The 13543-nt window shown below is 36.3% G+C and overlaps 1 protein-coding gene across 1 annotated transcript in view; it reads left to right on the plus strand.

Moving 5' to 3' along the window:
* PTPN4 (protein tyrosine phosphatase, non-receptor type 4) overlaps positions 1-13543 on the plus strand; it is a 126818-nt gene that overhangs the window by 87638 nt on the left and 25637 nt on the right. The window contains exons 14-19 of the mRNA XM_008059331.2: positions 18-143; positions 3369-3527; positions 6997-7156; positions 8181-8264; positions 8347-8403; positions 10172-10328. Coding sequence (XP_008057522.1) covers positions 18-143; positions 3369-3527; positions 6997-7156; positions 8181-8264; positions 8347-8403; positions 10172-10328 — 743 coding nt within the window. The remainder of the gene's footprint in view (positions 1-17; positions 144-3368; positions 3528-6996; positions 7157-8180; positions 8265-8346; positions 8404-10171; positions 10329-13543) is intronic.

The raw sequence follows: 13543 nt of genomic DNA on the forward strand, positions 1-13543 counted from the left end.
TCAATTCATTTCTACAGATCCCCAAGTAAACCCTTGGCACGGAAATTAATGGATTGGGAAGTAGTAAGCAGAAATTCATTATCTGATGACAGGTTAGAAACACAGAGCCTTCCATCACGGTCTCCACCTGGAACTCCTAATCAGTAAGTACAGACCAATATCAGGTGTGAATTTTGCTAATTTCTAAATTATTGACTGTATAGTGTTATTGCCTGAAGATCAAAATATGTAAAAATTTAACTATTTTGGTCAAACATGATTTTTGTTGCTCCAGAGCATTATTTTCTCTTCGTCTGCTGCTCATCGCAGAAGTAGTATGGAATAGCTTTGGGGAATGAGGGAGCAGGGCATTGAACAAGAACCCTCAGCCTCACTTTCCTCAGCAATTGACTTTCACAGTTAGGATCGTAACCGATAAATAAAACTCCACTAGTAGACATAAATAAATCTCATGTGGTTGATGTTGACATAATCATTTTCCATGTGAATTCCCAGCAGAATTTCTAGAGGAGCATATATTGTTTGAGAACGCTTTTCTAGTAATTGTGATTCTCTACTTAAACCATCACCTAAACCATGACTCTAGCAATTTCTATGACTTAGAAAAAGTGATTTCCAACACCAGTCCCCATTAACTTAACTATTACTATACTAAGAAGCACTGTGTGATTCAGCACTTACCGTGTATATACTTCAGTTCGTTTCTCACAGAAATTTTATGTTTTGGTATAGATGATAATAAGGTAATAAAGTAGCCAAATATACTAGCCAAAGATGTTGACTGTTTTAATTTTTTAGTGTTAATAAATGTGTTGTGTGTTATACTGTCTGTGTAATTAAGATAATGGAAAGCAAATATGTGTCAACATATTAACATACTTTGTTCATCTAAAAGGTTCATTTATAAAATACTTGAGTTTTGGTATGGAATATAATATCTGAATAAGTCTTCCTTTAGAAATGTTTTATGAACCTTAATGTCTAATAAGTTTGCATTAAATTCTAAAAGCAATAGCACTGATGGGTATGGTCAGCTGGAGAATAAGCTTCTACATATTGGACATAAAATAAATACATAAACAGTTTGGTTCACAGAACTTTAATACCTAGCTATTAAAAATTACTGCCAGGAAAAGTTGACTCAGTAATCTCTGTTTGTTGATTTCAGATTGCTAAGTCATTTTTCCTTATAAAAGATTTTATATATTCAAAGACTTTGCAGCTTATTTGAAGAAAACGCAGACCTTCTTTTTCTGTTGCCATTTGCAGCCAGCAATTTTTACCACCACCACTAAACAATTATAGAAAACACAAAAAATTTTTTTTTCTTTTTTTTTTGAGTTGAAGTCTCACTCCTGTCACCCAGACTGGAGTGCAGTGGCACACTCCCAGCCACTGCAGCCTCGACCTGCTGGGCTCCAGCGATCCTTCTGCTCAGCCTTCCAAGTAGCTGGAACTACAGGTGTGCGCTACCATGCCCGGCTAATTTTTTGATTTATTGTAGAGATGAGGTCTCGCCAAGTTGCCCAGGCAGGTCTCGAACCCATGGGCTCAGGCAATCCACTCACCTCGGCCTCCCAAGGCGCGGGATTACAGGCTGAGCCACCGAGCCCATCAACACAAGAAATTTAAACCAAAGGACTCAAGTAATTAATTTCTTGAGTAATTAATAGCTAAGTAATCAGTAGATCTGATTAATTTTGTGGTTAATGAAACAATTTTAGGTATGATCTAAAAGATATTTTTAAAAAAATTATAGCTGGGTGTGGTAGCTCATGCCTATGCTCCCAGGACTTTGGAAGGCAGAGGTGAGAGGATTGCCTGAACCCAGAGGTTTGACACCAACCTGGGCAACTTGGTGAGACCTTGTCTCTACAATAAATCAAAAAATCAGCCAGGCATTGTGGCGCGTGCCTGTAGTCCCAGCTACTTGGAAGGCTGAGGTGGAAGAATCACCTGAGCCCAGCAGATCAAACCTGAGGTAGCCAAGAGCATGCCACTGCTCTCCAACCTGGGTGACAGAGTGAGACTCTGGCTTAAAAAAAAACAAGTATAAAGAGTATAGGGTGGTGGTTAAAGAGCATGGGCCCTAGAGTCACTATGCATTTGAATTTTGGGCAGATTCATTAATCTCTGTCTCATTTTCCTCATTTACAAAACTATACTTACAATAGTATCTTTATAGTATTGTTATGAGGAGTAAATGAAGTGCTTAGAACAGTGCCTGGCAGATAATAAATGCTCAGTTATTGTAATGAATGATTATAATGACAATATTAATTCATGTGACTGTTAGAAGGATGAAAGTATGGTATTCAGTATCTATTCTTAGGACTTAAGGTTTAAAAAATAATTTAGGCCGGTCTCAGTGACTCAGCCTGTAACCCAGCACTTTGGGAGGCTGAGGCGAGTAGATTGCCTGAGCCCGTGTGTTTGAGACCAGCCCGGGCAATTTGGCGAGACCTCGTCTCTACAATAGATCAAAAACTAGCTGGGCATGGTACCACGTGCCTGTAGGTCCAGCTACTTGGAAGGCTGAGGCAAAAGGATCACTGGAGCTCAGCAGGTCAACGCTGGGGTGACTGTGAGTGTGCCACTGCACTCCAGCCTGGGTGACAGAGTGAGACTCCCAACTCAAAAATAAATAAATAAATAATTTAGACTAGAAAATATTTCTAAAGCATTTATTCTATTCCCTTCATGAATGCTGAATAAGACAAAATTGTAGTGACTAAAACCTAGAAACATTAGGGTAGTTGGAGATAATATATGAATGAATAGGTAAAAGCCTTTCAGCAGATTGTTGACAATAACTCAGATCACACTTTCCCATTCTGTGTTCTTTCTGTTTATATTACACTGTCAGAGAGACTTCTTAGTCAACGTGGTTCGTCTTAAAAACACACACCCACTTCTGATGCAACCATATATTAAGAAATATGTATACAGTGGAATACTACACAGCCATAAAGAAGGACAAACACTTGAACTTTGTGGCAACTTGGATGGATTTAGAGTCTGTCATACTCAGTGACCTATCACAGAAACAAAGAACAGAGTACCACATGTCCTCACTCATAAGCAGACCCCTGAATATTTACCATAATACTAAAAGGGATTGGCAGTAGTGGAATACTGCCAGGCGGGGGAGCAGAAAGGTAAAAGGAACACATTATCAATGAGGGTTCCTGACCTCAAACCAGGCAAAATGGGGACCCAAGGGAGGCCCAAACTTTACCTGTGCGATGACCATTTGTATCCCTAATCCTGAATTGCACCCCATATCTTTAAAATAATTTTTTAAAAAGAAACTTGGAAAAATTTAATTAAAGCATATTTTAATTCAGTGTTTCTACCTCTTTATTTAGTCGAAATTCTGCATTCACACAAGAAGGAACCCGGTTACGACCATCTTCAGTTGGTCATTTGGTGGACCATGTGGTTCACACTTCCCCAAGTGAAGTATTTGTGAATCAGAGATCACCATCATCAACACAAGCTAATAGCATTGTTTTGGAACCATCACCGTAAGACCTTTTTTCCATTTTGCTTTTTTACTTTGTATTTTCAGATGCCCCAGATTGCTTCATTTAAAATAAACTGGGTATTAGAGTATTTCATAAAAGATTTTATTTATGCCATTTTGGAAAATTTATATATCTGTAATTTTTCTGATTTGTTCCTGTGAGTTCTCTTTGCCTCTCCCTTCCACATCTAGTCACTATGTTGTTTTTTGTTAATGCAGATCATTCTTCAATTTTTAGTGCATATACTCAGATATTTCTGCAGATACTGTAGCACTGGTCTCAGAGTGGAATAGTGAAAGGTAGGATTTTCTTAATATTTTTAAAGGAAGGTAATTATAAGGATGAATAGAAAGTGTTGAGAAAATTAAAATACAAGTAAAATAAGGCAAAATACTTATAAGATGTAGAGAGGGGTAAGAAGATTTACTAATTGTTGAGAAGGAAAAGTCAGTGTAAAATACAGTGAATGTGATCAGGGTTAAAAAAAGAATGATTCCAAGAGTGATGTGTGGAAGGAAGAAGATGAGTGGCCATGGCTGGCCTTGAGTAACCAAGGAAGGCTGACTATCCAAAGAGGTAGAAGTAGAAAGAAGAAAAGAGAAATGCTAACTGAAAAAAAGAAACAGGTAGATCTTTGGCCTTAGTGACTTATATCTTGGTAAAACATTTTGATTGTGTGTACACATTATTTAAAATGGAGGAGTCGGAGAGATACACACTGCACAACTATATCTGTGAGGAATGAATTGGTAAGAAATAGAATTGATAGAAATGCAGGATTTTATTATTTTACAGATTATAACTATAAACTTTTTCATTGATTTTTAATAATTATATACTTTCTAGTGCTGAAACTTAAATGAATAGTAATTAAGGACATGATCGAAATGTTTAATTGATTTAATTTTAAAAAACACATATCTCATGACATAAAAATGAACCATATGGAGGAATCTCAAAAGCCTAATTATTACAAAACTAAAACAATACAACTCTTGAGGCCTACCAAATTATCCTAATCCGTTTTTAAATAGCCTTTTTCAGAGAGACACACACAGTTTAACATTTTCATGTGTAAATTTTATAGATTTACAAACCCTAAAATCTCTTACCACCTCAAATTTACTTTTGGTCTGCTTTCCTGGTCTGAAGTGGAGAAGCAAATTCAGGATATATCGGAACCCTGAAGAGTGTTTGCTGCTTCTATCTGATCCACAGGAATGTAAAATGCTTGGAATCTTCTCAGACATGTATTTTATAAGGCTTCTATATTTTTATTCAATTTTGAATCTTTAGCACTGCATTTGAAATTCAGCTGGTCTTAACCTCAAGAATAATGAGTGAGTTCTGAAAAAATTAAGCTTAGTGATAGCATTAGTTGCTTGCAGTTGCTCTTATATAAATTATCTCACCAGTCTATTCGGGAGAACTCAGTGAATGTAGGACAGGTGTGTAACACCCATCTTAGAAGAGAAAGCCACACCTAGAACATGGGTCTCAATTTCTAAAACAAAAATTCAGGCCTTGCCTACTAGAATCAGCTAGGAAACTGTCTCCCCCAAACAAGTGTTTGTTGATTGTTGTTTTGTTTTGTTGCAATTTAGGTAAAATACTTTGCAACTTGGAATCCATAGATTTTAGTTTTTCCATGACCAAATTTGAAAAAAACTCAACCAATATGTTGGATTAAGCACAGAGTATTTTAACATGTAGTGAAATCGATTTTTCGTTTAAAGATTTCTCACATTTTTTTAAAAATTGACAGGATTATCTCACCAGTTCTCTATTTTTGAAATTAGTATAGGAGATTGCTTGTACTGTTTAGAATAAAGTTGCCATTTATAAGCAGGGGTAAATTAAACCAGACCACAGTCTACCATTTTCTTTTCTTTAAATGCTTCACAAAAAATTAGACTGTTTTTGTTTGTAACTTTATGAGATTAAATAATAGCCCTGAATTAACTTAAAAATATTTAACAGATGTTTTAATACATTCCCATCACATGTAATAATATACTCCTGCTAATATGTAACAGGGAAGCCTGGTGTTTCTCTAAAAATAATCACACAGCATGCGAATTGGGTGGTTAAACTTATCTTTCATTAGGATACAGATTTCTAAAGGCAGCAACAGAAAGCGGCTTTGACTGCAAAATAAGCTGCTTTCAGTGCTATTGAAACATTTGTGAGGAAATTTAAAGCCAACTGGACTGACATAAATTGGAAACGTTTTTTCACACACAAAAACAGTTTTTGATTTTGGGATATGTACTGATACCTTTTAATATATTATCAGCAATTTATCTGTCTACATGTTTCTGCCAAACCTGATGTTAGTGGTAGGAAGGGTAAGGAATATTTTTAACAATAATATAATCTAATACACCTTCACCATCTCAAGAACTTACAGCTTGAATGTTAGGCATTTTTTGTAGTTAACATAAGTGAATAGATGCTGGGCAAAATGTATGTCTGAGTACCAGGGCAGCAGTCATGTGACTTGACACAGTAGCTGTTAATTCTCTCATCTATCCTTTGGCAATGAGAAAATAATTATGTCCCTGAAGGACCTCCTGTCATCCTAAAGTTAGGTAATAACCCCAATGATGGTCAATGCTCTTATCAAGCACAATTTTCTTCTTGCCTATTCTCTTACTTTTTCCAAATTTCATAACTTTTAGGGATGCAAACTTCTTAGGGCACAAGTTGAACCACTGGTTTCCACTTTTGACCTTTGTGTATAACTCAAAAGTAATGCTATTATACATACCATGATTGCTCTTCAAATCTACAGTTTCTACCTTGAAGTTTCCCTTATCATACCTGACTCTTTTTATCAATTCCTGCTGCCACAGATTGAGGCTTATGGTCTCTAATGTTAATTGGATTTTTGCTTTCTCACCTTAAATCATATTCTCTTATAATATTGCATCCACTTTTGTCTCTTTGGTGATGATCTCAACACTTTCTCAGATTTCTAATCCTTGTCACAACATTGAGTTCATTACTCTTATGAATTGTGTTTTATTTCTAAATAGATTAGGCCAATCCCTTAAGTTATTTGTTCTGGGCTAGATGTTTTATTTGTGTAACTGCCCGGTTCTCAGTTCTGAATTCTCTTTGCCTGCCTTATTCTCTGGCTACCTGTGATTCCACTGAAAACTTTTTTAAAAGTTTTTTGGAAAGGTATTTACATTGTTGTCATAGATTAATAGATATATTCACAGGGATACCTTTAAAGTGTATTTTATTATATAATTGTTTATAGATTTGATAAAGTAGGAATTAGATTTACTACTTGAAGGTTAAGAAAGTTTTCATTAAAGAGTGACATTTACAAATAAATATGGTATTTAAAACCTGTCACCTACTAGATATTGTAAATACCTGAGTTACTTGGCCCTAACTTTAAAATAAATTCTGTGAGGCAGCTTCCAAAATTTTTTTTTTTTCTCTTTTTCATATCTAGGTCACAAGAGACCCCTGGAGAAGGACAGCCTCCAGCTTTACCACCCAAACAATCTAAGAAAAACAGTTGGAACCAAATTCACTATTCACATTCTCAACAAGATCTGGAAAATCATATTAATGAAACATTTGATGTTCCATCGTCCCCTGAAAAACCTACTGTAAGCAGCCTCTTCAGATATTCTCACTTTTCTTTGAATTTTTAAAATCCCAAATGAAATTTCTTTTGTACTGTGTCATGTTTTAGTTGTAAGTTACTACAGTATAATTTCTCTTTCTCATTATCTTATTTAGTCATGAATTGTTCCATGATGTAACTCAACATAAATTCCGTAATTAGAAGTGATTATAGGAAATGCACAGAGTATATAAGAATAATTAAATTAGCTGTGAGGTTAAGGAAAGATTCCCAGAAGAGATAATCTCTGACCTACATTTTGAAGTATAAATAAGAATTAACTAGATTCTTTCCTTCTAAGAGCAGGCATAGAACATAATAAGTGAATGAAACTAACAAATAGCCATATGTTGTGTGAGAGTCTGTATATGTGAATGTCCACATTATTCAGATCTATAGAAACAGAAACTAGATTCGTGGTTGACTAGGCTTTGAAGAATGGGAATTGGGGAATTGGAGAGTGACTACTAATTGATACAAAGTTCCTTTTGGAGTTAAAGAAAATATTATAAAATTAGATAATAGTGATGTTTGTGCAACTAAAATAAAAATTATTGAAATATACACTTTAAATGGGAGAAGTGTGTGATATATGAATTATATCTTAGTAAAGTTGTTTTTAAAAAGCATGTGTATTTTTGAATTCATGTAACACAAGCATTAGATGTGTGCGTGTGTGTGTTTATATACATATATGAACTTGCCTTGCTTTGAGCGAGGTTCTAGGGATATAGCAATTAATAAAGACACCCATGGCCTGTTTTCCTACTGGCACTTATAGTCTAGCATGTGGTGGCAAGAATACATAAGAGAATATATCAAGCGGGGTTAACTGCAAATCATTAATCAAAGAAATTTACTTTCCTGAATGAACATTTTGATTAGAATTGTGGTTCTTTACATACAGTAGGTAATATGGGTATATGAAAAGGATGTTTTGTGTATATCTGAAGGGTAGATTTTAAGTAAAGAAAATTAACAAGTTACTTAATTCTGTCTTTTAAAAGCCTAATGGTGGTATTCCACATGATAATCTTGTGCTAATCAGAATGAAACCTGATGAAAATGGAAGATTTGGGTTCAATGTAAAGGTAATCTAGAATTTATATTGTATTCAGTTTTAAAATTAAGATGTTCTTATTTTGGTAATATTTGACTTAATCTCTTTTCAAGGGAGGATATGACCAGAAGATGCCTGTGATTGTGTCCCGAGTAGCACCAGGAACACCTGTGAGTGATCTATTTTATTAATTTTGTGCTTATAATGAATTTGAGAAGGTTTGCTTTTATCTCTCTATGCCTTTGCCATAAAAGGTTTCCTTTTTTATAAGATTCAACCCCATCATTTTTTTCTCTACTGAGCCTATCCTTCAAACTTGACTCTCATTTGTTTTCATTGCTGAGTTCCCAGAACATGTTGTCTATATTTCTATTTCTTGTATCTCTTTACTCTAATTATTGTTTTGTTTTCTCAATAAAGTATAGACAGTTCTCATTTTGCATAGTAGTGGAGGTCTGTAAAAATAATCATGCAAGATGAAATTGTGCAGGATTTTAATGATCATTGGGAAAAATTATGGTTATTCCCAAGACTTTAAAATTTTTTGTCATAATGCTAAAAATCTCTCTTGCTGTCTCTTATGATGGCAAAAAGAAATAAAGCTAAGCCGGGCTCAGTGGCTCAGCCTGTAATCCCGCGCCTTTGGGAGGCTGAGGTGAGTGGGTTGCCTGAGCCCGTGGGTTCGAGACCCACCTGGACAGTGAGACCTCATCTCTACAATAAATCAAAAAATCAGCCTGGCGTGGTAGCGCATGCCTGTAATTCCGGCTACTTGGAAGGCTGAGGCGGAAGGATCGCCGGAGCCCAGCAGGTCAAGGCTGCGGTGGCCGAGAGCTGCCATTGCACTCCAGTCTGGGTGACAGAGTGAGACTCGAACTCAAAAAAAAAGAAAAAAAGAAAGAAAGCTAATATTTATTTATGATCTCATAATTCAAAACTTTAGAAACACTGAAAACTAACAGGTTTTATTTCCCTGTGAAAATCTATATCACAAGTAGTTTGAACACTACTTGCCTCCTTCTTGTGGTACAGCTTAGAATACAGAGTGAGCATCTTGACTTGCCTTCTCAAATTGTCATAATAATCCTCTCAAGTTGGGATCTACTTTCAATACTTTGTTCTCTGAACTTTCGCTTTTGTGAAAAACCTCTAAGAGTTCCTCTGTCTACATATCTAGGGTTTCTCAAATAACAATAGTGTCAGCATTTCCGTGGTTGACTTTCTTCTCCAACTCCATTATGTTCAATTTGAATTTCACATCCAGCATTAATCATTTTTCGTTTCTTTCTGCACTTTCATCTTTTTTTTGTCAGTTCTCTCTTCAGATTATTCACCTGTATGTGGGTTTATCACAGCGAGACAAGGAAGCAACACAACCACATACATTTTTGTCTCTACATGAACTGAATAATAAATGTACATTGTTTAAAATCACTAACAGACTTTGGAAACACTAATGTAATTGGCCACTGATTATGATGTGTCTATTATTTATCTAGTGATTTTTTTATACTGATGAGCTACCAGCAAAGTTTTTACTCTATGTAGTTATTCACAGTTAATAAATTGTGTTAACTAAAGTTCATGTTGTTTGGGGACTAGTGTTATGTAACTGAACCATGATAATTGAAATTTATACATATCTAGTCAGTGTAAAGTTAGGGTTTCCTGAGTACTTGCACCTTGAAACATCAGTCTTATCTGTATGTCTGGCTACATGGTGGGTTATCAGGAAAGAAGTTGTTAAATGAAAGAAGAAAAAAGTATATTTATGGGAAAACTAGGTTTCTAAAATTTTTTAATAGATTAATAAATTAATAGATGCTTTTGTATATGTAGTTTTATTCTCCTCCTGTAGAGTCTATAGAAATAAATTCCTGTGCTTTACTTTCAAAAAGTCACATACAAATCTGAAACCTTTTCTGTATTATATTACAGGCTGACCTCTGTGTCCCTCGATTGAATGAAGGGGACCAAGTTGTACTGATCAATGGTCGGGACATTGCAGAGCATACCCATGATCAGGTTGTCCTATTTATTAAAGCTAGCTGTGAGAGACATTCTGGGGAACTCATGCTTCTAGTTCGACCTAATGGTAAGTACTCTATGCAGTACTGGATATTTGTCATAATTCATTACTGTTTATTACTGGACGTAGCAGCCAGATTGCTGACTAAAAACGTAAGTTATGTCAGTTTCTTGCTCAGAGCACAGTGGCTTCCATTTACACTTGGAACAAAATTCAAATTCTTGGCCTCCTTTCCTCTCACTTGGTTTTTCTCACTCTCATCTATTCTATACTAGTTTTCTTGCTGTTCCTGAAATGTTCCAGTCTTTAGGATTTCTGTTCCACCTTCCTTACACACTGTTGATATTTATATGACTTATATCTTCACCTCCTTTAGGTCTTTGCTCAAATGTCATCTTCAGAATTGCTTTCTCTCCTGACTCCCATAGCTAAAATGGCCTCCCTTTTATCCCAGTTGCCCTAATAATCGTAGTAAGTGCTCAGTAAGTACTTTGAATTAATGAGTAAATTTGAACTCTGTTTCACTTTTAGAAAACTCCATAACAATCAATAATAGCTAAAGCAATGTTTTTTAAAAATACTGTGTTTTCAGTGGATGATGTCTACTCGCCTAAACATGTTACCTCTCGATCTGGACAGCTGACTTGTTATTTTATAGTCATGGAGTCCTAGGTTTGGAGAAATCATATACTACAAACTGTAGCTCCTTTGTTTATATCCCAGGATTAGTTATTTTCTTTGCCACTTGTATGAGTTTTCTCGACAACAACCTCAAGAATATCCTACCAACATAGAGAGCACGTGGTGGCTCCTGAAATAGTTAATTCCACCTTTGGAGAGGTTGAACTATAAATTGAAAAATTCCATTCTCCTTCAGTCCCATTGTTCCTAATTCTGTCACTTTGTGCTATGCTGAATAATTTTAATCTCTTTTGTATTCATATTTTGACAATAACTAATATATCCAGTAACTCTCTCCTTTCTCAAATTTAACAGTCTCAGAGCCTTCAGCCAGTGTTCATATGGCATTATTTCGAGTTCCTGCAACAAGAAAGTTTCTTTTCTTTTCTTTTCTTTTTTTTTTTTGAGTTGGAGTCGCACTCTGTCACCCAGGCTGGAGTGCAGTGACACACTCATGGCCACCCCAGCATCAGCTTGCTGGGTTCCAGGGATCCTTCCGCCTCAGCCTTCCAAGTAGCCAGAACTACAGGTGTGTGCTTCCATGCCCAGCTAATTTTTGATTTATTGTAGAGATGAGATCTTGCCAAGTTGTCCAGGCTGGTCTCGAACCTGCGGGCTCAGGCAATCCACTCGCCTTGACCTGGGATTACAGACTGAGCCACCAAGCCCAGCCAAAAGTTTCTTTTTTATTTAAAAAAAAATACTTCTTTACCTCTTGTGGTCATAAATAGGCATTTTCATTTTATCTTCTCCTCTTGGTGTTCTTTTCCATTTGCAGTCTAGAATTGTCTTCCTAGGAAAGTTGAAAGGACTTTAACAGAACATTCTGTTTTAACTATTCTTTTTTTTTAACTTTTAAATTTTTTATTTTAAAATTGTGGGGTACAATTCAGGGTTAGGTATACAAATATTCATTATGCAGGTACCCTTGTTGATGAGGCGTGCTCCCCCTTCCCCAGGCAGATTCCCACTACTGTCAATCCCACCTCCCTGGCCCCCCCACCCCTCCACAGTTTCCCACTACTGTCAATCCTTTTCTTACAGTATTACAATAGTTGTTCATGGTCCACTTATGAGTGAGAACATGTAATACTAGTGCCCATGCCATAAGAGATAAGATAGACAAATGGGACCTCATCAAACTGACAAGCTTCTGCAAAGCCAAAGAAACCAACAAGAGAGCAAGAGACAGCCCACAGACTGGGAAAAAATATTTTCCAACTGTATTTTCTGACAAAGACCTAACATCTAGGATCTACAAGGAACTCAAACGTGCTGAAAAGAAAAAACATACAGCCCCATTACAAAGTAGGCAAAAGATATGAGTAGACAATTCTCAAAAGAAGACGTATGAGCAGCCAACAGATACATGAAAAAATGTTTAGCCTCACGAGTCATCAAAGAAATGCAAATTAACTTTTCAAGGAACCTGTTCACTTAGACCTGATGCTTAGGTGATTCGTTACTAGACATTTTCTGTGACAGAAGCTACTTAAATTTTACACAAGGCACAATGTTCTTTCAGTTTTATTTATCCTATTTTCTCTTGATAATCGATCCTAAAGAGCTTGACAATAATAATATTAGCTAATAATTATTAAAAGGTTTCTGTGCACCAAGGCTTTTTAGTATATTTTCGTTTAATCCACACAATCATCCAATGAGATTGATGAATTGTCTCCGTTTTTAGAGTTTAAGGCGCTTTGGCACCAAGACACTCAGTTACTGCTCACAGATTCATGACTGGTACATAACCAGAATGTGGACAAAAGTTCATATCATAGCAAAGACATGGCATTTTTTTTTAATTTTTAATTTTAAAGATGTGGGGCAGGCCGGGTGCTGTGGCTCAAGCCTGTAAACCCAGCACTTTGGAGGCCAAGGTGAGGGTATTGCCTCAGCCCACGTGTTCAAGAACAGCCTGGGCATCTTGACGAGGCCTCGTCTCTACGATAAGTCAAAAAATTAGCCGGGCATGGTAGTGCGCGCTTATAGTTTCAGCTACTGGGAAGGCTGAGGCTGAAGGATCGCCTGAGCCCAAAGGATCACCTGAGCCCAGCAGGTTGAGGCTGGGGTGGCCACGAGTGTGCCACTGCACTTCATCCTGGGCAATGGAGTGGGACTCCAATTTAAAAAAAAAATGTGGAGTACAATTTAGGGTTAGGTATATAAATGTTCATTATTGCAGTTACCCTTGTTGATGAGGTGTGGCCCTCCCTGTATAGTATTATGAAAATTGTTCAACGTCCGCATATGACTGAGAACACATGGTACTCTGTTCTTTGTTTCTGTTATAGACCACTGAGTATGATAGACTCTGAATCCATCCAAGTTGTTGCAGAATCCATGTTTGTCCTTCTTCATAGCTGCATAATATTCCATTGTGTATATGTACCACATTTTTTTTTAATACAGTCCATTTTCAATGGGCAGCATGGTTGGTTCCATGATTTTGCTATTGTGAATAGTGCTGCAATAAACATGCATGTGCAAGTATCTTTTTTGTAGAATGATTTGCATTCCTCCAGGCATATTCCCAATAGGGGGACTGCTGGGTCATATGAAATGTCAGTTTCTAATTCTTTCAGAAATCGCCACAC

This window comes from Carlito syrichta, unplaced genomic scaffold, assembly GCF_000164805.1.
Source record: "Carlito syrichta isolate Samal-C Ts95f unplaced genomic scaffold, Tarsius_syrichta-2.0.1 Scaffold303994, whole genome shotgun sequence".
Lineage (NCBI taxonomy): Eukaryota > Metazoa > Chordata > Mammalia > Primates > Tarsiidae > Carlito > Carlito syrichta.